This window comes from Scyliorhinus torazame, chromosome 19, assembly GCF_047496885.1.
Source record: "Scyliorhinus torazame isolate Kashiwa2021f chromosome 19, sScyTor2.1, whole genome shotgun sequence".
Taxonomy (NCBI): domain Eukaryota; kingdom Metazoa; phylum Chordata; class Chondrichthyes; order Carcharhiniformes; family Scyliorhinidae; genus Scyliorhinus; species Scyliorhinus torazame.
Window position 1 is genome coordinate 104,299,381 of NC_092725.1, and position 26,019 is coordinate 104,325,399.

At 41.6% G+C, this 26,019-nt stretch overlaps 1 protein-coding gene across 4 annotated transcripts; it reads right to left on the reverse strand.

Moving 5' to 3' along the window:
- Positions 1-3,234: 3,234 nt before the first annotated feature.
- uqcc6 (ubiquinol-cytochrome c reductase complex assembly factor 6) lies at positions 3,235-25,971 on the reverse strand. Of its 4 annotated transcripts, none has more exons than XM_072484978.1 (3): positions 25,384-25,971; positions 4,974-5,115; positions 3,235-3,978 (listed from the first exon to the last, which is right to left on the reverse strand). In XM_072484978.1, the coding sequence occupies exons 2-3, from the start codon at positions 5,079-5,081 to the stop codon at positions 3,883-3,885; spliced, it is 204 nt and encodes a 67-aa protein (XP_072341079.1). In that variant the 5' UTR covers positions 5,082-5,115; positions 25,384-25,971; the 3' UTR covers positions 3,235-3,882. The 4 variants fall into 4 exon arrangements, with proteins under 4 accessions (XP_072341079.1, XP_072341080.1, XP_072341078.1 ...); XM_072484979.1 differs by having other exon boundaries at positions 25,718-25,969; XM_072484977.1 differs by having other exon boundaries at positions 25,404-25,966.
- Between the last annotated feature and the right edge of the window lie 48 nt (positions 25,972-26,019).

Genomic DNA, 26,019 nt, shown 5'->3' on the forward strand with positions numbered 1-26,019 from the left:
AATCGCCTGCAGCATCGGCGCCAGCACCTCCTTCTTGAGCTCCTCCACACATCGCCGGAGGAACTCCTGCTGTTCCAGGCCCCATACCAACTGGCCTCCCTCCACCGCCATCTTGCTTCTCACTTCCCTTCTTTGCCACTGCTCCAGAGGATCCTCTGCAATCTGGCCACTATTATCTCTTCTGTCCATTCACATCCGGGGGGACTCCCTTCTATGTCGCCTCACAGTGGGTTTAGCCTTCGAAATTGCCGTTGGGGCTCCCGATAAGACCCCAAAAGTCCGTTAAAACGGGAGGTGCCGAAACGTGCGACTTAGCTGGTCATCGCCGCACCCGGAAGTCTTTGCACTAACTTCTATGCTATTCAATATCACATCAGTAGGATTATAACCTTGCCACTAAAATCTCTAATTGTTGGGATGAGGATTTCGCCACCGAGTGTGCTGGCTTTTTGGGCCAAACTGAGCTCTCCCTCCTTTTATCCTTCGTGTTTATCCTATTCAATTCAACACCACCCTGATCACAATTGTCATTAGGAAACGAATGTTTTTCAGTTACCGTAAATCTGCCCCTGTGATTACAACTGGGCTTAATGTTCTGGGTTTTTTTTTCTTTGCTGTAAAAATTATACTGACTCAAGAACTAGATCAGACCATAGATGTAGGAGCAGAAGTAGGCTACTCAGCCCATCGTGTCTGTTCCACCATTCAATGAGATCATGGCTGCTATGGTATATTCCCCAACTCAACTTTCCTGCCTTATCCACATAACCCCCAATTCCCTAAATAATGAAATAACTATCCGTCTAGAACATAATGACCCAGCCACTACAGCAAAGAATTCCATCGATTTGTTACCCTCCGAATGACCTCTCTGCCTTAAATAAGGCAACCCCTTACTCAGATTATGCCTGCTGGTCCTAGATTCTGCTGCAAGAGGTAATATCCTCTCAGCATCTACCCTGTTAAGCCACCATGGTCACTGAGTACATGCCCAATCTACTCAACCTCTCAATCCCTCCATACCCAGGATCAACCTAGTGAACCTTCTGGACTGTCTCCAATGCCGGTATAGCTTGTCTTGGACAAAAAAATTCCAAGTGTGGTCTAACTAGTATAGTTGGCAGGACTTCCTATTTTTATACTCCATTCCCTTTTGAAATATAGGCCAACATTCTGACTTCCCAATTACCTGCTGAGCCTGCAGCCAGCTTTGTGATTTATGCATGAGAACTCTCCCTCCCATCCAGCAAGTCCCTCTGCTGCAGTCTTTCCCGATTTAAATATTCAGCTCCTTTATTCCTACTGAAGTGCACAACTTCACATTTTCCTACATTATATTCCATCTGTCAAGTTTTTGCCCACTTGCCTAACCTGACCATATAGTCCACTGTACTCAGTGGCATCCTCGTCACTAGCCTTCCCACCTATTTTTGTGTCATCCACAAACTTGGCAACAGTGCATTCACTGCCCTAGTCTCAAGTCATTAGTGTGTGTATATATTATAAATTGTGGCCCTAGACTGGATCCCTGTGGCAATCCATTAGAGGTTACCATCTTTAAAAAAAAATGTATTTTATGTATCAAAACAGGTTGGAGCAAATAAACACCGGGAAACATACTCCCAACAACTGTGCAGGCTGTTTTGTTTTCCCTTTTTTGAGAGGTTACCATCCTGACGATGCCTGATGCCTGTTTTCCCAACTCGGTTAGCCAATCCTCTTATCCATGTCCCAGCATCATGGGCTCTTATGTAACCTTTAGTGTGGCACCTTAATACTTTATGGATGGTTCCCCATCATTTATCTTGCTCATTACCGCCTCAAAGAATTATAATTTCCCTTGAATGAAGCCATACTGACTGGTTTATATTATGTCTCTCAATGCTCTGCGATTACATCCTTTATAATGAACTCAACACTTTCTCAATGACAGAAGTTAAGCTAACTGGCCTATAGTTATTTGCTTTATGACTCACTTTCAAATAAAGGTGTTAATTTAGCAGTTTTCTGGTCCTCTGGGACTTTTTCAGATTCTTGGAAGATTACTACCTCTGTACCCACTATCTCTAGCTACTTACTTTAATATCCAGGGGACGTAACAGCCTTTAGCCCTATTAGTTTACCTAACTTAGTGATTGCTATTGTATTTATTCTTTCCCCCCCCCTTCTGCCCTTTGATTATTTATTTTTAGAATGGTCTTAGTGTTAGTTTTAAACTAATTTCAACTAGAGTTGCCAAGGTGGGGTTTCAGCTCAGATGATTTTATAGCAGATTTTTAATTGTTTAACTTCGATTCTAGGTTCTTTAGATTTTGATTATTGTCTAAATTCTTTAAACAATAAATGGGAATGCACAGTAGTGATGTTACGGGGTCAAAACCAACTCAATTGAGCCATTAGGCACCTGAGTTAAGCTGGTGTAAGCCAGGGTGACAACTTTATTGAGCTGGCTGCTCTGCTGAGACAGCTATTTGCAGAGTCCAGGTCCACAGATCCTTCAGTGGCAGCACAGGTGGAAATGGTGGTAAAGAAAGCATATGGCATGCTTGCCTTCATAGGACGAGGTACAGAGTATAAAAGCTTGAAAATTATGTTAGTGTCCAATTCTGGTCACCGCACTACCAGAAGGACATGGAAACTTTGGAGAGAGTACAGAAAAAGTTTACCAGGATGTTGCCTTTTATGGAAGGTATTAGCTATGAGGTGAGATTGAATAAAATGGGATTGTTCTCCTTGGAGAGACGGAGGCTGAGGGGTGACCTGATAGAAGTTTATAAAATTATTAGGGGTATAGATAGGGTGAACAGTTGGAGGCTTTTTCCTCAAGGTGGAAATGACAATTACAAGGGGGCACAAGTTCAAGGTGAGGGGGGAAAGGTTCAGTGGAAGTTTTTTTTACACAGGGTGGTGGTGGCCTGGAATGCACTGTCAAGCGAGGTGGTTGAGGCAGATACATTTGCGATCTTTAAGACTTATCTGGATAGGCACATGAACAGACGGGGTATAGAAGGACACAGGCGGTTGGTCTAGATAGGACACGTGATCGGAATAGGCTTGGAGGACCGAAGGGCCTGTTCCTGTGCTGTTTTGTTCTTTGAGTCATTCATTATTACAATAGTTGAGCAAGTCCTAGATCTCTTGAACTATGACAATTGATGTCCAGTAGGTGCCACAATTGGGTATGTTGACTACAAAACAAGACCTAGTAGTGACTCAACATCTGAAATAAACATGTTCACAAATTTACTTCAATTTATTTGTAACACTTTCACTAATTATCCGATCAAAACATGTGGAGATCTTAGATAAGCCATATTTCAAATGAAAATAGCATCCTTCACCATTTGTTTAAATGGACAAGCCATTGGAGTTGTTTCACTGAGGTATTTTCCTTCATCATTGTACACTGCGAGGAAAAACAATTTCTCATTCCAATATCAAGTTAGTCTTGGAAAGATGTATGAACCACCTCTATTTGCACTTAATACATTTGGCAGGCCTACATTAGGTCAAAGACCGAAACCTATGGTATTTAAAAGTGCTTGTTTCATTTTTATTTCCAACACAAGGAAAATAAATGGGAGATGGGTGTAAGGTTCTGCTTTCCTACAGTTAGTCATTAGCAGTGGAAGAATTATACCAGTTTAATTAGCCTTTTTACCTCTAGAAATGGTTCATGCATCACCAATCTTCATTCAGTTTAACAGCCCAGTAAAGACTTTGAAAGTAAATATAGAAAAAAAAACCTGTTGAGAATGCAGAACATCATGCCCACATCTTTTAAAATATAGGTCTAATGTCATCTATATTTAAACAAACATAAGTTGAATCATAGCTGTCCAGTATACTTTATGAAGAACATGATCCTTCTATGCCACTTTGTCAATGTTTTTCAGAATTATGAGTTTGCACTTTGCTTTTCAGACCCAGCAGTTCTGTTTTAAGCTCGCCAGGTTTAGGTGGAATTTCAGGTATACTCTAAAAGAAAACAAAATTGGATTCATACCGTTAGTCTTTAAACAGGGAAGTTCAAAATTAAGTTATTTGACTCATAGTAATATAACTTGACACTAAATAGTTCAGTGGTAGGCCACATGTGGCCCATCCGAGTTCTGAGTGCAGCCCACAAGACAGTTTGTTGACTGTTGCTCATGACAGGATTGCTTGCTAATATCTACCCACAATCTTTTTCTTACTAGTGTTATTGAAGTGATATGCAAAGGCAAGTGAAGCGCATGCTGATTACACATGACATTGATTGTGAGCTGTGCGCTCCCTGTGTTCGAAGTGCAAATATTTATTTAGTATTTATCATTTGAAGTTGATAGTTCTATTGTATTAAATGTATTTAATTTTATTCATGGGATGATGGTTAGTGAACAAGCCCGATTTCAATCTTGCAACTGAGATGGAGAGTCACTCACTAGTCTAGTTTGTCTAGGGCAGCACGGTAACACCGTGGTTAGCACAGTTGCTTCATCGCTTCAGGGCCCTAGGTTCGATTCCCGGCTTGGGTCACTGTATGAGCGGAGTCTGCACTTTCTGTCTGTGTATGCATGGGTTCCCTCCGGGTGCTCCGGTTTCTTCCCACAGTCCAAAGATGTGCAGCTTTGGTGGATTGGCCATGCTAAATTGCCCTTAGGGTCCACAAAAGGTAGGTTACGGGATAGGTTAGAAGTGTGCACTTAAGTGGGGTGCTCTTTCCAAGGGCCGGTGCAGACTCGATGGGCCTCCTTCTGCACTAAATTGTATGTAAAAAATTGTCCATTACTGCTTTAGTTTATGGTTACAAGCTTCATCGTGGTATTATGGCACAATGGATAGTGTCCCTGCCTCTGAGCCAGAAGCTCTGGATTCAAGTTCCACCCCAGGACTTGATGATGATCATGTTACCAACTTACCCCTTCCCAGCAAGGGGACATCAATAGCGAGGATTAAGGAGGCAAACTAAACGTACAAGACTTCTCACTCACCAAATCTGGTCTGTAGTACCTGTGTACTACTTCTGCTCCTGCAAACATTGCTAAAATGCTTGATCCCAGCATCTTCAGATAACGAGGCCAGGACACCCCTGCTGGCATTTCTATTTGCTAAAATTGTCTCCTAATTCATTGACTGTAAAACAAACATTGGACATCATTAAATATTTAATGAAAACAACTGCAATGATCAATCACTAAAGTGGTTAATGGTTAACAATTTGCATTGTAAAAGTGATCTGGCAAGATTTCTGAAACTGAATATTCTGACTAAAGAAATTAATTTGGATACAGTGAAACATATTTAAGATCTTCCCACAGCTGCTTGCAGCTACCCCTACCAGATCTATTGTCTTGCTATTTCACGCTTGCCTTTCTTGCGCCATCCTCACATCACTGCAGTTCATCTAGAACCATTTTTTGACATCAGTCAACCCATGATGCCTAGTTCAACATCCCTTTTTGCTGCCCTCAACTTTGCCCTTTAGCAGAGATCTCTCCGTGTCTGCGTGGGTCACACCCCCACAACCCAAAAAGATGTAGGTGAATTGGCCATGCTAAATAGCCCCTTAATTGAAAAAGGAAAAGAATTGGGCACTCTAAATTTATAAAAAATTTTAAAAAAGAGAAATCTAGTTTTCCAGCTCTGATCAAATGGCCAAAATACTGACATTTTCTCTTCTGGATGTCAGAGTTTTTGTTCTTGCAATTTCAAGCACCTACTTTATTTTATGGTCTGTATCTGGAATTTTAAGCATATGTCTGAGCATCCACGTTTTAAAGGCCTCTATTTTCTTCCACAGACCCTATTGTCCAAATTTATGAAACATACAGGAAAGTAGATAGACCGTGGTAGCTTATGAGTTTTTTTTGTTAACCCATTTCCTCGTCTTTGGGCAATTACTGACTTCAACATCGTATCTACCATCTTCTGTTTTCACTTGTCCTAAATAATCAAACTTATCTATTTGTTCGAGGATAACATTATTCACTTCAATCTTCACTCATTATTTCTAATGTATTCCTTCTGTCTCCCATTGTTTTTGTCTTTTTGGTGTTCATCCATGTTCTCAACTTCAAATTGTTACTTATCTATGATATTTTGTGTGGCCGTTTCTGATTCTGCAATTAATGCTGTGTTGTCAGCGTACCACAAGTTTATTAGGTTCTTGCTGTAGTGATATCATGGTTGTGTTGTAATTTACCGACTGGCCACTAGGAGTCTCACTCGTATATAAGTGAATGTTAGAGTCAGCTGACCTAAGACTGGCTGGAAGAAGCTGGAGAGAGGTTGCTTGTGCTTGATCTTACTGTTATTCATCTGTTGTTTTGTGTATAGTTTACCCACAGTTAATATTAATAAATCATTTATAGCTTTAGTTACAAGTGTTCTTGTAATATAAATCAAGAACATAACACCTGGCTCCATTTTTTAGCCCTGAAAGGAAATTTTATTCAATTAATATTTGTTCTGTGTATCGATTGAATAATTTTGGTAACAGTACACAGATTTGTCATACTACGTCCTTCACTTGAAACATACCTGATCATCCATCTTCCAGTCTGATGGTCATTATTTGGTTCCAAGATAGGCTCGGAATAAATCACACCTTTACTGTCAATGTAACATTTCTGTAACATCAGCATTTGATGATAAACTCAACTGAATGCTTTTTCATAGCCAATGAACCATAACTAAATGTCCTTGTTTACTCATAGATATTGTTATGGGCCAGGGTTTAGAGAACCCCAAAGTATATCATGGAGTTCACCTGACCCACAACTTTTACTAGATTGTGGTATGGGGAGCACACGGCCCACTCTCCAGGTGTGGTACAGCAGAAATGGAGAAGTCTTTTTTAAAGCAAAACAATGTTTATTCTATGAACTCAAGTTAACCTTTTTAAAACATAGTGAACATCTTAGCAACCATTAATTCAAATACAATTCCCAAAGACTACAACACTAAGTAAACATTTAAACTTTCCTTTTTAACATCCATACGACTTAAAAACAAAATCTTTATCAGAAGCACATCAGGTTAAAGTCACTACTGAAAACATTTATAATTCTGAATTCACCAAATGATCAAGAGATAGTCTTTTGATGGCAGAGAGACCTGCTTGGTCTGGCTTCAGCTCCAACACTGAAAACAAAACTAAAACACAAAAATTTTCGACGTTTCTTCAGCAAGTCCATCAGTGGAGCAATCACGCTACAAAACCTTTGCACAAATGTTCGATTAAATCCACTCATCCCAAGAAATCGCATTATTTCCCTTCTTGAGGGTATCGGAAACTCCTCAAGGAAAGTGACTTGGGCTTTTCAAAATTCACTTTTGGCTAGGTTTACCACCAAACTGGCATCTTGAAGTCGATCGAGTAACTCCATCAGATGTTTTAAAGTTCTTTCCATGTCTGGCTGAAAATTACCAGATCGTCGATGTATACCGCACAATTGGGTAATCTTGAAACAACTTTGTTAGTTAACCGTTGAAATGTGGCTGGGGCATTTTTCACGCCAAATGGCATAACTTTGAATTGGGATATACCATCTGGAGTCACAAAAGCTGAAATCTCCTTCGCCCTTTTCGGATAAAGGTACCTGCCAGTAACCTTTAAGTAAATCCAGTTTGGAAATAAAAGCCGATTGTCCCACTTTCTCAATGCAATCCTCCAAACGTAGGATAGGATAAGAGTCCGTTCTTGTAACTGCATTAACCTTTCTATAGTCCACACACAACCGTTGGGTACCGTCTGGTTTAGGTACCATCACTACGGGTGAGTCCCATTGGCTGCAACCCACTTCAATTATGCCATTTTTAAGCCTACTCTCAATCTCTTTGTTAACCTGTGCCAATTTTAAAGGGTTAAGTCTGTATGGATGTTGTTTGATTGGATCAGCATTTCCCACATCTACATCATGTATAGCCATTTTAGTACTTCCCAATTTACCTCCACAAATATGCCCATAACTCGTTTTTCCTCTGAAAGGTAACTCAACAATTTATCCCAATTTTTAAGATCATCCTCATTTTTCAATTTAATTTGAGGTATCTCAAGTTCACAGTCATCTGGATTTGGTTCGTCACTTTGAGTTAGAATCATTAAAACCTCCTCCTTTTACTCTCCTTCCCTTTCAAAGTACCTTTTAAGCATATTCACATGACTAGCTCGGTGAGTTTTCCTTCTATCTGCTGTTTTTACCACATAATTCACCTCACTTAATTTCCTTTCCATCTGATAAGGTCCACAAAACCTAGCTTTTAAAGGCTCACCTACCACTGGTAACAACACTAAAACTTTATCTCCACTGGCAAAACTACGAACTTTGGATTTCTTGTCCGCTACCCGTTTCATCACATTTTGTGCAACTTTTAAATGTTGTCTAGCCAATTCACCTGCTCTATTTAATCGTTCCCTAAAATTTGACACGTAAACCAATAATGTAATTTCCGATTTCTCACTCACCAATTTTTCCTTAATCAATTTAAGTGGTCCTCTTACACAATGACCAAAAATTAGTTCAAAAGGACTGAATTTGGTTGACTCATTAAGTGCATCCTTAATTGCAAACAGTATGAACGGAATTCCTTTATCCCAATCCTCTGGATAATCGTGACAATAAGCCCTTAACATTGTCTTTAATGTCTGACGCCATCTTTCTAACCCTCCCTGCGATTCTGGATGGCACCCATTTGATTTAAATTGTTTTATTCCTAAGCTATCCATAAGTTCTTTGAATAACCTTGAGGTAAAATTCGATCTTCGATCCTTGATCCGATTGTATTTCTGTGGGTAGTCCATATCTAGTAAAGAATTTAAGTAACTCCTCCACAATCTTTTTAGCTGTAATATTACGTACTGGAATGGCCTCTGGAAACCTAGTAGACAGATCCATTATCGTCAAAAGATATTGATTCCCACTTTTTGTTTTAGGAAGCGGTCCTATGCAATCAATTAGGACTCTTGTAAAAGGCTCCTCAAATGCTGGAATGGGTATTAAGCGTGCTGGTTTTATCACTGCTTGAGGTTTCCCTATCATTTGACATGCGTGACATGATTGACAAAATTTAACTACATCTTTATGTAGTCCAGGCCAATAAAAATGTTTTTGGATTTTAGCTTGAGTTTTCCTTATTCCCAAATGATCTCCCACTGGTACCTCATGTGCAACTCGTAACACCTCCTTTCTATGCCCTACTGGCAATACTACTTGATGAACTTCTGTCCACTTTTCATCCGCCTGCATATGTAAAGGTCTCCATTTTCTCATCAACACTCTGGTATACACTTAGATTCCTCTTCCGTGTAACATCCATTTTATTTCTATATCTTTTTGTTGTAAGTCAGCCAATTTTCCTGAACTAAAAATATCCGCCACATCCTCCACCTGTTCTTCTTTTTCAGCCATCTGATCAAAAATCGATTCTGATAATTGCACTTCAATCTCATCTTAACTCTTTGATTTCACCTCTTATCTTAACCTGTGACTTTGCGACCTTGTTACAATCCGGAAAAATCCCAGGATATTCGTCCTTCAACACTTCGGTTGTCTGATTTTCCACTGGCTTATCAACCACAGTAGGCATCACTCCCACCTGCGATCCAGCTATATCATTCCCCAAGATAAACTGTATTCCTGGACAAGATAGTTTCTCTATTACTCCTACTACCACTTCACCACTCTTCACTGGACTTTCCAACCTTACCGTATATAATTGAACACTACTCCTCTCACCATGAATTCCACATATTACCACCTTTTCTGGCAACATTCTTCCCAAACTACATAACTCCTCGTCTCTTACCATTAAAGATTAATTAGCTCCCGTATCTCTTAAAATTGTGACTTATTTACCTGCTCCTCCTGATACACGAGTAAACTTTATACACACAAGTAAATTCTTTAAAGAGATCTGGCACCTTCTTATCAATCATCTCTTGATTAGGCTGTACAATCATTTGCACCTCCTTCGCTTCACTTGGGCTTTCCGTTACCACTTTAACAAACTCTACTGTCTTATCCTGTTTTACCACATCAGCCTTCCCAGTGCTTTTCTTCAACCACCAACACTGTGACTTTACATGGCCTAGTTTATTAGTGTGAAAACATTTAAAACTTTTCATGTCTCTTCCACCCTCTTGGATTTCTTATTTAATCTGAGGTACACTCTCCTTATTATCTCACATCAGATCACCTTTACCTTTACCACTTGAGTATTTCTCATGACTGTAGTTTCTATCCCTCACAGGCTTAAACTGAGGTCGGAAACCAAGCTTTGATTTATGAACTAATTCATAATCATCTGCCATTCCTGCTGCCAATCTCACAGTTCTAACCCTCTGTTCTTCCACATGAGTTCTCACTACATCAGGAATTGAATTTTTAAACTCCTCCAAAAATATAATTTCTCTGAGAGTCTATCAAAATTACTCTGTTTGGTCCTTTCAAATTCCATGTATGTTTGACCACATTCTTTCCTTAAATTTCTAAACCTTTGTGTGTAGCCTTCAGGCACTAGTTCATATGCACCTAAGATGGATTTTTTTCACCTCCTCATACGTCCCAGATACCTCCTCCGGTAGTGATGCAAACACTTCACTAGCCCTACCTACCAGCTTTGTTTGAATCAGTAATACCCACATGTCCAGTGGCCATTTCATTTGTTTAGCTACCTTCTCAAATGAAATGAAAAAGGCTTCTACCTCCTGCTCGTCAAACCTTGGCAATGCTTGGACATATTTAAATAGATCCCCACCAAGCCTTTGACTATGACGCTCTTTCTCACTATCCTCATCACTATCATCCAATAGTACATTTCCTTTTATGCCTGCCAATTTTAACTGACATGTTTCATGGCCATTTTCTGAAGTTCAAACTCTCTCTCTTTATCTTTTTCCCTGATCTGTATCTCCCTTTCTCTTTCCTCTCGTATTCAAGCTGCTTTAATTCTTTCTCATGTTCCATTTGTTTAAGTTGTAACTGAATTTTTGCCATTTCCAATGAGTCAAACTGTATCTCAGGCAACTTTAAATGCTTAGCCACCGCCATAATTACCTCATCGTTTCGCATTTTGTCAGGTAATGTTAACTGCAATGTTTTTGCCAAATCTAACAGTCTGCTTTTAGTCTCTGTCCAAACTTCAGAGCCTCTGAAAGAGCCATTGTCCACAACACACTCCCCACTTAAACTAGAATACCACACCTAAAGAGCAACCACAATATGATCACCCCTCACTGTCTTTAAGTTCACTAAGCCAATCCAATAGATAAGACTTTTATCCTGGACGAGCCCCCAATTTGTTATGGGCCAGGGTTTAGAGAACCCCAAAGTATCATGGCGTTCACCTGACCTACAACTTTTACTAGATTGTGGTATGGGGAGCACACAGCCCATTCTACAGGTGTGGTACAGCAGAAATGGAGAAGTATTTTTTAAAGCAAAACAATGTTTATTCTATGAACTGAAGTTAACCTTTTTTAAAACATAGTGACCATCTTAGCAACCATTAATTCAAATACAACCCCCAAAGACTACAACACTAAGTAAACCTTTACGCTTTCCTTTTTAACATACATACGACTTAAAGAAAAACCTTTATCAGAAGCACATCAGGTTAAAGTCACTACTGAAAACATTTATAATTCTGAATTCACCAAATGATCAAGAGATAGTCTTTTGATAGCAGAGAGAACAGCAGTACACCTGCCTGGTCTGGCTTCAGCTCCAACACTGAAAACGAAACTAAAACACGCCCTGCAGCAAATAGCCTAAAACAAAAGTAAAAAGCTGACAGACAGCCCAGCTCCACTCACTCTGACATCACTGCAGTAGTAAACACCCATTTCTTAAAGGTACTCTCACTACAGGTATTTATATACACACCCATTTATAAATACCCATTTCTTAAAGATACTCTCACATGACAATATTTATCAAAGATTATTCTTAAGTTAAATATTCACTCTCTTGATCCTACTCTAAAAAAAGTCAAAATCCAAAATGCGTTTCAGCAATTTCTGCTTCAAATACATTATTTCTAATATGATGTCCAAGATCCCCTTCACGAGATGACACATTATGGTTTAGGTTCTAAAATCTAAGATTTTTCACTGTACCAAAATGATACTGTATTGTGCAAACAGCTGAACTGATTCAGATTGCATTTTTGAATTACAGAACAGATCAGAAATAGACCATTCAGTCCAACTAGTCTATATTCATACGCCTCCATTCCACTTCAACTAACTATCTGCAGATCCTTTTAGATAATAAACTCATTGTGATAGATAATAAATTCATTGTCACGAAGGGGGAAGAGTAGTCAGGGAAGAGATGATGAACACAAAGGGACAGGTGGTCTGAGGTGCATTTGTTTTAATGCGTGAAGTGTAGCAGGTAAGGCAGATGAACTTGGAGCTTGGATTAGTACCTGGGAATATGATGTTATTGGTATTGCTGAGACTTGGTTGAGGGAAGGGCAAGATTAGCAACTAAATATCCCAGGGTATAGATGCTTCAGGAGGGATAGAGGGGGAGGTAAAAGGGGTGGAGGAGTTGCATTATTGGTCAGAGATGATATCACAGCTGTGATTAAGGAGGGCACTATGGAGGATTCAAGCACTGAGGCAATATGGGTAGAGCTAAGAAATAGGAAGGGTGCAGTAACATTGTTGGGACTTTACTACAGGCCTCCCAAAAGCGAGCGTGAAGTAGAGGTACAAATATGTAGACAGATTATAGAAAAACGTAGGAGCAATAGGGTGGTCGTGATGGGAGATTTTAACTTCCCCAACATTGAATGGGACTCGTGTAGTGTTGGAGGCATAGATGGAGCAGAATTTGTAAGGAGCATCCAGGAGAGTTTTTTAGAGCAGTATGTAAATAGTCCAACTCGGGAAGGGGCCTAATTGTACCTGGAATTGGGGAATGATCCCGGTCAGGTGGTTGAAGTTTCAGTCGGTGATTACTTTGGGAATAGCGATCACAATTCCATAAATTTTAGAATACTCATGGACAAAGACGAGAGTGGTCCTAAAGGAAGAGTGCTAAATTGGGGAAAGGCCAAGTATAACAAAATTCGGCAGGAGCTAGTGAATGTGGATTGGGAGCAGCTGTTTAAGGGTAAATCCCCATTTGAAATGTGGGAGCCTTTTAAGGAAAGGTTGATTAGACTGCAGGACAGACATGTCACTGTGAAAATGAGGGATAGAAATGGCAAGATTAGGGAACCATGGATGACGGGTGGAATTGTGAGACTAGCTAAAATGAAAAAGGAAGCACACAAGATCTAGGCAACTTAAAACTGATGAAGCTTTGGAGGAATATCGGGGAAAGTAGGACAAATCATAAACGCGCAATAAAGAGGGCTAAAAGGGGGTCATGAAATATCTTTGGCTAACAGGGTTAAGGAAAATACCAAAGCCTTTTATTCGTATATAAGGAGCAAGAGGGTAACCAGAAAAAGGATTGGCCCACTCAAAGACAAAAGAGGGAATTTATGCGTGGAGTCAAAGGAAATGGGTGAGATTCTTAATGAGTACTTTGCATTGGTATTCACCAAGGAGAGGGACATGACGGATGTTGAGGTTAGGGATGGATGTTTAAATACTCTAGGTCAAGTCGGCATAAGGAAGGGGGAAGTTTTGGGTATTCTAAATGGCATTAAGGTGGATAAGTCCCCAGGTCCGGATGGGAACTATTCCAGGTTACTGAGGGAAGCAAGGGACGAAATAGCTGGGGCCCTAACAGATATCTTTGCAGCATCGATGAACACGGGTGAGGTCCTGGAGGACTGGAGAATTGTTAATGTTGTCCCTTTGTTTAAGAAGGGTAGCAGGGATAATCCTGGGAATTATAGACCTGTGAGCTTGACGCCAGTGGTAGGCAAACTGTTGGAGAAGATACTGAGGGATAGGATCTATTCACATTTGGAAGAGAATAGATTTATCAATGCTAGGCAGCATGGTTTTGTGCAGGGAAGGTCATGTCTTACAAACCTAATAGAATTCTTTGAGGAAGTGACAAAGTTAATTGATGAGGGAAGGGCTGTAGATGTCATATTCATGGACTTCAGTAAGGCGTTTGATAAAGTGTCCCATGGTAGGTTGATGGAAAAAGTGAAGTTGCATGGGGTTCAGGGTGTACTAGCTAGATGGATAAAGAACTGGCTGGGCAACAGGAGACAGAGAGTAGTGGTGGAAGGGAGTGTCTCAAAATGGAGAAGGGTGACTAGTGGTGTTCCACAGGGATCTGTGCTCGGACCACTGGTGTTTGTGATATACATAAATGATCTGGACGAAGGTATAGGTGGTCTGATTAGCAAGTTTGCAGATGATACTAAGATTGGTGGAGTTGCAGATAGCGAGGGGGACTGTCAGAGAATACAGCAAAATATAGATAGATTGGAGAGTTGGGCAGTGAAATGGCAGATAGAGTTCAATCCAGGCAAATGCAAGGTGGATGCATTTTGTAAGATCCAATTCAAGAGCGGACTATACGGTCAATGGAAGAGTCCTGGGGAAAATTGATGTACAGAGAGATCTGGGAGGTCAGGTCCATTGTACCCTGAAGGTGGCAACGCAGGACGATAGAGTGGTCAAGAAGGCATACAGCACGCTTGCCTTCATTGGACGGGGTATTGAGTACAAGAGTCGGCAGGTCATGTTACAGTTGTATAGGATTTTGGTTAGGCCACATTCGGAATACTGCGTGCAGTTCTGGTCGTCGCATTACCAGAAGGATGTGGATGCTTTAGAGAGAGTGCAGAGGAGATTCACCAGGATGTTGCCTGGTATGGAGAGTGCTAGCTATGAAGAAAGGTTGAGTAAATTAGGATTATTTTCGTTGGAAAGACGGAGATTGAGGGGGGACCTGATTGAGGTCTACAAAATTATGAGAGGTATGGACAGGGTGGATAGCAACAAGCTTTTTCCAAGAGTGGGGGTGTCAATTACAAGGGGTCACGATTTCAAGGTGAGAGGGGGAAAGTTTAAGGGAGATGTGCGTGGAAAGTTTTTTACGCAGAGGGTGGTGGGTGCCTGGAACGCTTTGCCAGCGGAGGTGGTAGAGGCAGGGACGATAGCATCATTTAAGATGCATCTAGACAGATATATGAACGGGCGGGGAACAGAGGGAAGTAGATCCTTGGAAAATAGGCAACAGGTTTAGATAAAGGTTCTGGATCGGCGCAGGCTGGGAGGGCCGACTGGCCTGTTCCTGTGCTGTAATTTTCTTTGTTCTTTTATCAATTTTCCCACATGTTTTTCTAGATTAATTTTAAAGTCATATGAACTACATAGTTTTCTTTGTGATATGATGGCTGATAACAAAACATATTCAGTAAGTTTTTCTACAAGTGTCAATTGTTTCCTCTTAAAAGGGTAAAGTTGGCCAACGTAAGTCAAGCATGACTACATAAGAATCTGCATTTGACATACAATTTTGATTGAACAAATCCTCAAGTGAGAATATAAGAGCCAATAACTAAACTTTTAATAGATAATTTGGTAATTTCCTAAAGTACAATTCAACTAGATTTGTGGATTGTATATTATAACACATTATACATTTTAAGCTACAAAATTGCATCCCTTTCCTAACAGCACTGTACGTTGCCACATGGACTGCAGCAGTTCAAGAAGGCAGCTCACCATCATCTTTGAGGGCAATTAAGAATAGGCAACAAATGAGTTGCCTTGCCAGTGATGCTCACATACCATGAAAGAATGAAAAAAATGAAAACTTCACCTGATGTAATTCTATCTTAAAATAAAACTTGTAGCTATAGGATTGGGCCCAAGCATACATAGGGGAACAAACTTCAGAACCATACAGATTATGTGCAAAGCAAAAGCATGTACTATTTTCTTTATACTCTTCATTCACAGGGCTAGGTATCTTTGGAATTCTCCATCCAACAGGGTTGTGATTGCTCAGTTGTTGGATACTTACGACTTTATGAATAGATTTCGGATTCTTAAAGGAATCAAGAGATGTGGAGATTGAGCAGCAAAGTAGAGTTGTGGTAGATGCACAGCCATAAGTGATATTGTTGAATGGCAAAGCGCACACGAGGGGTCATACATACGAATTAGGTGCAGGTCTACTCCTAATTCTTAAGATCTCCAGGGATATTAATGTCTGAAGCATGAATACACTTAGCTGCGATCTCAACCTGTTTGTTTATGAGCACTTAGTTGCATGTTCCTGTGGGGGACTGATATATCAGGGGGGTAACTGAGATTACAGCTGGAAATTTTTCTAGATTGGCAGCTGCATGACTCACCCTTTAGGTAGATGCAAAGCAATCTTACAATTAGGAAAACAGGACAAGAAATAGCTGCATTTCTTTCATTTTAGATTTCTTTTCTAAAAGTTAAGTTGAGACTCTTGCATAAAACATTTGTTAGAACATTATGAATATAGAAAATTCTATTATTTGGGTAGGTGTGATGAACAAGTGAACTGGAATTCAAATAGCATGTTCCCCAACCTCAGCCAATTAATTTCCATTAGCTGCCTGTAACTTCCTGAACATTGAGCATTTTGTTTATAGATTTGTGTTAACTTGCTTATTCTTTCCACAAAGCTTCTCTGACCTGATGAGTGTCTGTAGTACCTGCAATAGTTTTGGTTAATTAAGAGCAAAGAGCATGGCCATGGAGGGTGATTGGACCATGCAACCCATCCCTGTATTGTAAATTCTACAGGGAGGAAAGGGCAACTCTTTAACTCTCGTATACACCAGACTGAGTTACTAGTAGCTGAATGGGCAAAATTGTGGCAGATGGAATTCAATGTAAGCAAGTATGAGGTTATCCATTTTGGACCAAGAAAGGATAGAGCAGAGTACTTTCTAAATGGAAAGAGGTTAGGTACAGTGGATGTCCAGAGACTTTTAACAAAAAATTTAGGAGTACCTATTCCCCCCCCCACCCACCCCCCCACCACCAATTAAGGGGCAATTTAGCGTGGCCCATCTACCTAACCTGAAACCCATGCAGCCATGGGGAGAATGTGCAAACTCCACACGGACAGTGACCCAGGGCCGGGATTCGAACCCGGGTCCTCAGCACCGTAGTCCCAGTGCTAACCACTGCACCACGTGACACCCTTATGTCCAGAGACCTGAGGGTTCAGATGCATAGATCCTTAAAATGTTACAAACAAGTGGAGAAAATAGTCTAAAAGCCTAATGGAATGCAAGCCTTTATATCTAGAGGACTGGAGAATAAAGACACAGAGGTTACGCTGCAGCTATGCAAAATCTTGGTTAGACCTCACTTGGAGCACTGTGAGCAGTTCTGGACACTGCACCTTAGGAAGGATATTTTGGCCTTGGAGGGCGTACAACGTAGGTTTACAAAAATTATGCCTGAACTATAGGGGTTAAGTTACGATGAGAGATTACACAAATGAGGCCTGTTTCCATTAGAATTTAGAAGGGGTGCTCTGAAGTATTCAAAATATTAACAGGGAACGACAGGGTAGATAAAGATAAACTTTCCACTGGTTAGAGATTCTAAAACTAAGCGTGGAATCCTGGATCAGCGAGCGTGGAATCCTGGATCAGCGAGCGTGGAATCCTGGATCAGCGATATGGCAGGGTTCATTAAATTGGAGAGGGTGAAATTCGCCTTGAGAGGGTCGGTACAAGGGTTCTTTAGGCGGTGGCAACCGTTCTTAGACTTTCTGGCAGAACGATAGACATTGGTCAATGGCAGCAGCAGCACGGGGGGTGGGGTTTACTTTATTTTTGTTTATGTTATTTACACTGGTAGGGTCTGAGGGGGTGTATACACCTGTTGTCTTAAGTCGGGGTGTTAATGTTAATTTATTATTTAGGTACGGGGGGGGGGTTGGGGAGTTGCTTTTTTAGATTGTGTTTTGTACTTAACCCTGTTGGGTTCTTTTTTCTTTCTCATTTTGTTATTAATATTTTATGAAAACCTTTAATAAAAATTTTTTTTTTTTTAAAGAGATTCTAAAACTAGGGGAATAGTCTAAAAATTATGGCTACACCCCACTTCAGGAGAGATGTCAGGAAGCATTTCTTCAAAGGGTGGTAGAGGTTTGGAACTCTCTCCCACAAACAACAGTTAAAGCTAAAACAGTTGTTAATTTTAAATCTGAGATAGATAGATTTTTGTTAAGCAAAGATATTAAGGGATATGGGCCATCGATCAGCCATGATCTCATTAAATGGCAGGATACATACCATCTGACTGAGTTGCTGAAGAAGCAGGGAATGTAGCGTTGATTTACCAGACTGATACTTTGGACCCCCCCAGGATCAAATTACATGGAGACATTTCACAAATTAGTATTATACTCCCTGGAATTTAGAAGACTTGGACGATTTAGGTAACTTGGTCAAAATTTGCAAGACATCAAGAGGAGCTGATAATGTACATAAGATAAGCTATTTCTGCTGGTTGAGCATGGGACTAGGTGGACGTTATTCAAAAATTAGAGCTATACTTTTCAGGAGCACAATTAAGAAACACTTCAACATGCAAAAAGAGTGGGAAAGGTTTGACATTATCTTCCACAAATTACAATTGATGCTCCATCGATGAATCTGAGATTTATTGATTTCTGTTATCCATAGGTATTAAGGGATATGGGGACAGTTAGGCAAGATTACATAAGACATGCAACACAGAAACAGGTCATTCAGCCGAACCAGACTGCCACTTGTCTCATCCTGGAGCCTGTTGTGCCATTCAATTAAGATCTTGGCTGATCTGATTTTAACCTCAACTCCACATTCCTGTCTGCCACCAGTATCCTTTCACCTCCTTACTTATTAAGGGTCTATCTGTCTCTGCCGTAAACATATTCAAAGTCTTTGCCTCCACTGTCTTTTGAGGAAGAGTTCCAAAGACTCACAACCCTCAGAGAAAAGGTTTTTCCTCATCTGTCTTAAATGGGCGACGCCTTATTTTTAAACAGTGAAGCCTAGTTACCTTGCCAATTATTAGTCTAGTCTAGCTATTAGTGATGTGCCATTGACTTATTCCTGTGTTTTAGCCTCTTTCACAACAATGTTACAGTGCAGATCATTTGGTCCATCATGTCTGCACCAGCTCCAAATGAGTATCATGGTTTAGTGCCATTTCCCTGCCTTATCCCCACACCCCTACACATTACTGGAATAGAAACAATCATCTAATGCAGGGGTTCCACAGCAGGCCAGGCCACAAGACCATAAGATATAGGAGCAGAATTAGGCCATTTTTCAAGTCTGCTCCGCCATTCGATCATGGCTAATAGTCTTTTAATTAGTTCATGGGATGTGGGCTTCACTGGTTGAGCCAGCATTTATTGCCCATCTCTGAGGGCATTTAAGAGTCAACCACATTGCTGTGGATCTGGAGTCACATGTAGGCCATCCCCATTCCTCTGCCTTCTCCCCATAATCCTTGATGCCCTTATTAATCAAGATCAGATTTGTCCTTGAGGTGCTGTTACCTACAGGGCTACAGACCAAGAGCTGGAAGGTGAATGAAATGAAAATGAAAATCGCTTGTTGTCACAAGTAGGCTTCAAATGAAGTTACTGTGAAAAGCCCCTAGTCCGGCGCCTGTTCGGGGAGGCTGTTACGGGAATCGAACCGTGCTGCTGGCCTGCCTTTAAAGCCAGCGATTTAGCCCTGTGCTAAACAGCTCCTCTGCTAAACAGGTGGCATTAGACAGAATAATGTTTTCTAAGAACATAGGAACTAGGTGCAGGAGTAGGCAATTAAGTCTCTCAAGCCTGCTCCACTATTCAATACAATCATGACTGATCTCATTATGGCCTCACCTTCACTGTCCTGCCTGTTCTCCATAACCCTTCAACCCATTGCTAATTAAAGATTTGTCTAACTCCTCCTTAAATTAACTCACTGTCCCAGCGTGCACCACACTCTGGGGTAGCGAATTCCACATGGCCCTTTGGAAGTAGTTTCTCCTCATCTCTGTTTTAATTTGCTAACCCTTATCCTGAGATTATGACCTCTCATCCGCTTCACGTCTACTTTATCCACACCATTTATCATCTTATATATCTCAATTTCATCTCCTCTGATTCTTCTAAACTCTAGAGTATGGGCCTAAACCGCTCAAACGCTCTTCAAGACAAACTCCTCATCTCTGGAATCAATCTAGTGAACCTCCTCTGAACTGCCTCCAATGCCACTACATCTCTCCTCAAATAAGGAGACCAAAACTGTGCACAATAATCCAGGTGCGGTCTCACCAATGTCTTGTACAGTTGCAACACTTCCTTACCTTTCTACTCTATTCCTTTAGATATTAATGCTAACATTTCATTTGCTTTCTTTATTGCCTGCTGTGCCTGTATGCTAGTTTTCACCGACTCATGCACGAGGACACCCAGATCCCTCTGCTCCGGAACACTCAAAATCTCTCCCCATTTAGGTAATAAGTTGCATTTCCATTTCTCCGACCAAAATGGATGACCTCATGCTTATCCATGTTAAACTCCATCTGTCACATGTTGGTCCACTCAACTAACATATCTATGTCCATATATACAGTTCTTATTTTAGTGTCATCTGCAAATTTAGATATAGAACCTTCTATTCCTGTATCCAAGTCATTAATATAAATTGTGAATAGTTGGGGTCCAAGGGCCGAACCCCGTGGCACCCACGAGTTACATCTTGCCATCCAGAAAAAGATCCATTTATCCCTACTCTCTGTCTTCTGTCCGTCAGCCAGTCTTCTATTCAAGCTAGTAAATTATCCCTAACCCAATGTGATATAATCTTGTGTATAATCACCTTATCAAACGCCTTATGGAAGTCCAGACATACTACATCTACAGGATCCCCATTATCCACTCGGCTTGATACATCTTCGAAGAACTCGAGCAAATTAGTCAAACATGATTTACCCTTCATAAAACCATGCTGACTCTGATGGATTATGTTTTGACTTTCCAAATGTTACTTCCTTAATAATAGATTCTAACAATTTCCTAACAACAGATGTTAAATTAACTGGTCTGTAATTTCCTACATTCGGCCTCCGTCCCTTTTTGAATAAGGACATTATATTAGCATTTTTCCAATCCACTGGAACTTTTCCTATGTCCAGGGAATTTTGGAATATTATAACTAATCGATCCACAATGTTGCTGCCACTTCCTTTAACACCCTAGGGTGTAGGCCATCAGCCCAAGGGACTTGTCTCCCTTCAATCCCAATAGTGAAGTCGAGTACTTATTCCCTATTCATGCTGATTGTTCCAATTTCCACCCTATTACCTTTGAATTACCAGTTCCTGTGGGGATGGTACTTGTGTCCTCCACCGTGAAAACTGAGACAAAATATTGATTTAGCATTTGTGTTGCCCACTATTAACTCTCTGGTTTCATCTTCCAAGGAACCAACATTCACTTTAGCGACTCTCTTCCTTTTTATGTACTTATGGAAGCTTTTACTATCCTTTTTGATATTTTGCGCTAGCTTTTGCAATTTACCCGAGCTCTTTTTATTACTTTTTTTGTAACCCTTTGTTTATGTTTGAAAGTTTCCCAAACTTCCAGCCTACCACTGGCCTTTGCAACATGGTATACCTCAGTTTTTGTCTTTATATTGTCCTCAACTTCCTTGCTTAGCCATGGATGTAAAAAAATTTTTTTTTTTTTTTTTTATAAAATGCTCTTACCGTCTTTCTTCCTCTCTGGAATATATTTTAGTTTTGAGGAATTGAGTATCTCCTTAAACAACTGCCACTACTCATCAGCTGTCCTACCTTTTAGCCTTCCTACCTATTCTACTCGGGCCAAATCGGTCTTCATTCCTATGTAATTACCTTTGTTTAATTCCAGAACACTAGTGTGGGACTCCACTCCACTCCCCCCCCCCCCCCCCCCCCAAACTGAATTTTGAATTCTATCATACTATGGTCACTAGTCCCCAGAGGATCTTTAACTATGTGGTCATCAATTAATCCCTCCTTACACAATACCAAATCCAGAGTAGCCTGTTCCCTGGTTGGTTCCACAACATATTGTTCCAAGAAACAATCTCTTATACATTCAATGAACTCTCACTCGAGGCTACCCATACCAATTTGATTAATCCAGTCTATAGGGGCTGGTTTAGCACAGTGGGCTAAACAGCTGGCTTGAAATGCAGAACAAGGCCTCCCCGAACAGGCGCCGGAATGTGGCAACTAGGGGCTTTTCAGTAACTTCATTGAAGCCTACTTGTGACAATAAGCGATTATTATTATGTTCACATTATTCACCCATGATTATTGCCGTACCTTTGTTACAAGCCCCAGTATTTCCTGGTTTATACTGTGCCCCGTTGCGGAACTACTGTTTGGGGACCTATAGATTACTCCTACCAGGGACTTCTTCCCTTTACTAAATTATTTCTATCCAGACTGATTCCGCATTTTGATCTCCAGTGCATATATTCTTTCTCACTACAGCACTGATCCTTTTCTTCACCAGCAAAGCTACACCACCTCCTTTTCTTTTCAGTCGAACTTTCCGAAATACTGAATGCCCTTGGATATTCAATTCCCAGATCTGATCTCCTTGTAACCACGTCTCCGTAATCGCAACCAAATCATATCCTTTTGTCTATATTTGCAGTGCTAACTTGTTTTGTTCTTAATATTTTATGCATTTAGATAAAGTTTTTTAATTTGTTCTATTGTCAAATTTCCCTACTCTTTTATAATTCCTTGTTGCAAAAAGACATTCAGCCATTCTGTCCCTCACCTTTATTTTCTGGTAACCGTCCGCTACATCACAAACCTGCACTCATACCTCCTTCTTTAATTTGTGTTGTTTCCAGTTCATCCACTCAAGAGGCTGGCATCTCTAGTATCTAGCCTCTGATTGGACGAGCTGGAAACAGCTTGTCCACTGCAATTATATCATCAGGGTAATGCAGAGTGAGGCCTGCGAGGGCCGGGCCAGGCCAGGCGGGGAAGAGAAGAGCTGAAAGTGCACGATAAATGAGACTGCATGTGACGGAATCTACGTGGGGGAAGAGTGTGTGTATGAGACAGCATGCAAAAGAGATGAGAATGAGTATGTGAGAGGAGTGCCGGGGCGGCACAGTGATTAGCACTGCTGCTCAGCGCCAGGGACCCGGGATCAATTCCAGCCTCGGGTGACCGTGTGAAGTTTGCACTTTCTCACTGTGTCTGCACGGCTTTTCTCCGGGTACTCCTGTATCATCCCACAGTCCAAAGCTTTGCAGGTTAGGTGGATTGGTTATGATAAAATTGTCCCTTAAGTATCCAGGGATGTGCAGAATAGGTGGGGTTACCAGAATAGGGGGGCCTAGGTAGGGTGCTCCTTTGAGCGGGTTGGTGCAGACTCCAGTCTCCTACTGCACTGTAGGGATTCTATATCTGAGAGAGGAGTGTGCATGCAAGAGAATGCATGCGCTGCCGTGGTGGGGTTTGATACCATGTCCCCAGAGCATTAGCCTGGGCTGTTTAGTTACTACAGCAAGAATTCTTACAACACCAGGTTAAAGTTCAATGGGTTTGTTTCGAATCACTAGCTTTCGGAGCACAGCTCTTTCCTCAGGTGAATGAAGAGGTGGGTTCCAGAAACATATACATAGACAAAGTCAAAGAAGCAAGACGATACTTTGAATTAGATCTTTGCAGGTAATTAAGTCTTTACAGGTCCTGATGGAACAACTGGAGAGAGGGATAATCATAGGTTAAAGGGGTGTGAATTGTCTCAAGCCGCAACAGTTGGTAGGATTTTGCATGCCGAGGCCAGATGGTGGGGAGTGAACGTAATGCAACATGAATCCAAGGTCCCGGTTGAGGCCATACTAATGTGTGTGGAACTTGGCTAGAAGTTTCTGCTCGGTGATTCGGTGTTGGAGAACGCTTACCCGAAGATCAGAGGCTGACTGCCCTTGACTGCTGAAGTGTTCCCCGACTGAAAGGGAACATTTCTGCCTGACAATTGTTGCGCGATGTCCGTTCATCCGTTGTCACGACGTCTGCATGGTCTCGCCAATGTACCACGCTTCGGGACATCCTTTCCTGCAGCCTATGAGGTAGACAACGTTGGCCAAGTCGCCCGAGTAGGTACCACGTACCTGGTGTTCTCACGTGTAATGGTGGTACCCATGTCGATGATATAGCACGTCTTGAAGAGATTGCCTTGGACAGGGTTCTGTGGTGTCGTGGTCGCTGTTCTGAAGGCTGGGTAGTTTGCTGCAAATAATGGTCTGTTTGAGGTTGTGCAGTTGTTTGAAGGCAAGTACTGGGGATGGTGGGATGACCTTGGTGAGATGGTCGTCTTCATCGATGACGTGTTGCAGGCTGCAAAGAAGGTCCGCTCCGGCCTTCAGGATGCGTGACAATGCAGAATCGTCGAGCAGAAAGTTATAGCCAAGTTCCGCACACATGAGTACGGCCTCAACCGGGACCTTGGATTCATGTTGCACTATATTCACCCCCCCCCCCCACCATCTGGCCTGGGCTTGCGAAATCCTACCAACTGTCCTGGACTGAGACAATTCACACCTCTTTAACCTGTGATTATCCCTCTCTCCAGTTGCTCTGTCTGGACCTGTAATGACTTAATTACCTGCAAAGACTCGCATTCAAAGTATCATCTTCTTTGACTTTGTCTATGTATATGTTTCTGGAACCCACCTCTTCATTCACCTGAGGAAGGAGCTGTGCTCCAAAAGCTAGTGATTCGAAACACCTATTGGTGTTGTAAGACTTCTTACTGTGCTCTCCCCAGTCCAACACTGGCATCTCCATATCATGTTTAGGTACTAGACTAGTGACATTACCACTATGCAACCATCGCTTCCATCTTTAGTGAGGACAAGAAGTTAGAGAGATAGCGGAGGATAGGGTCAGAGTTAAAATATGGTGAGATGGGGTGAAAGGACTAATGGGGGCAGCAAGGTGACACAGTGGTTAGCACTGCTGCCTCGCAGCTCCAGGGACCTGGGTTCAATTCCAGTCTCGGGTGACTGTCTGTGTAGAGTTTTTACTTCATCCCCATGTCTGTTTGGGTTTCCTCCGGGTGCTCATGTGCAGGTTAGGTGGATTGGCCATGCTAAATTGCCCATAGTGTCCAAAAGAGGTTGGGTTCGGTTGGGTAGGGCTACTGGGATAGGGTGGGGGCTTAGGTAAGGTGCTCTTTCCAAGGGCCGGTGCCGACTCGATGGGCCAAATGGCCTCCTTCTGCACTGTAAATTCTATGATTCTATGCGATGAGTGTGCCCAACATGAAGATCCAGCAGCATTCTTCCTATTTGAACCAAAGGAGCAGCAACACATCCAATTCAAAATGACAAAAGGGTACGACCCAAATACATTTAATAAAATTACTTTTAAATTATAGTTAACATAAGAAATAGAAGACTTCTATAAATTACTTTTTTTTATATGCTTGTACCTATTGCACGGAAACAATCTTTATTGGTGGATTGGCTCTTCAACACAATAAGAATGTTTCTTCGGGGTTCCTCTTTGAAGGTCAACAGGGTTAGTGGCTGGAAAGGTTTGGGAAACACTAATCTAATGCTCGTTGCATTTTCAGGCCCTTTTACCTAATTTGCTTGTCTAGCTTCCCCTCAAGTCTAACTCTACCATTCACCTCGTCTGGTAGCCAGTTCCACATCCTCATCACTCTCTTGATGCACAAGTTTCTTCCGAATTCCCAGTCACCAATCAGCCGGAATGGAGAGACAGCCCCTTGTCGACACTTACCACCCCCGCCTTTCCTCCCAGCGCTTTAACCTCCCGGCCGTGCAGGGAGAGGGAATGTGCTTCACTTACAAACGTCCCCCTCCCCGCGTCACCAACATTAGTTCCGCCCTTCGGAAACAGCCGTACGCCGGCTGCAGTTTACTCCCTTCGTTTACCAGAGCCCGCTTTTTTAAAAAAAAATGCGTAACTGGCCGAGCTCATTTCCCAACCACCTCCAGCACCCCCTCCCCCTCTCTGTTTCTCTCACACACCGAGAGCCGACCGTTAGGAATGGAACCTTCGGCCCAGTTCGAACCGGCTTC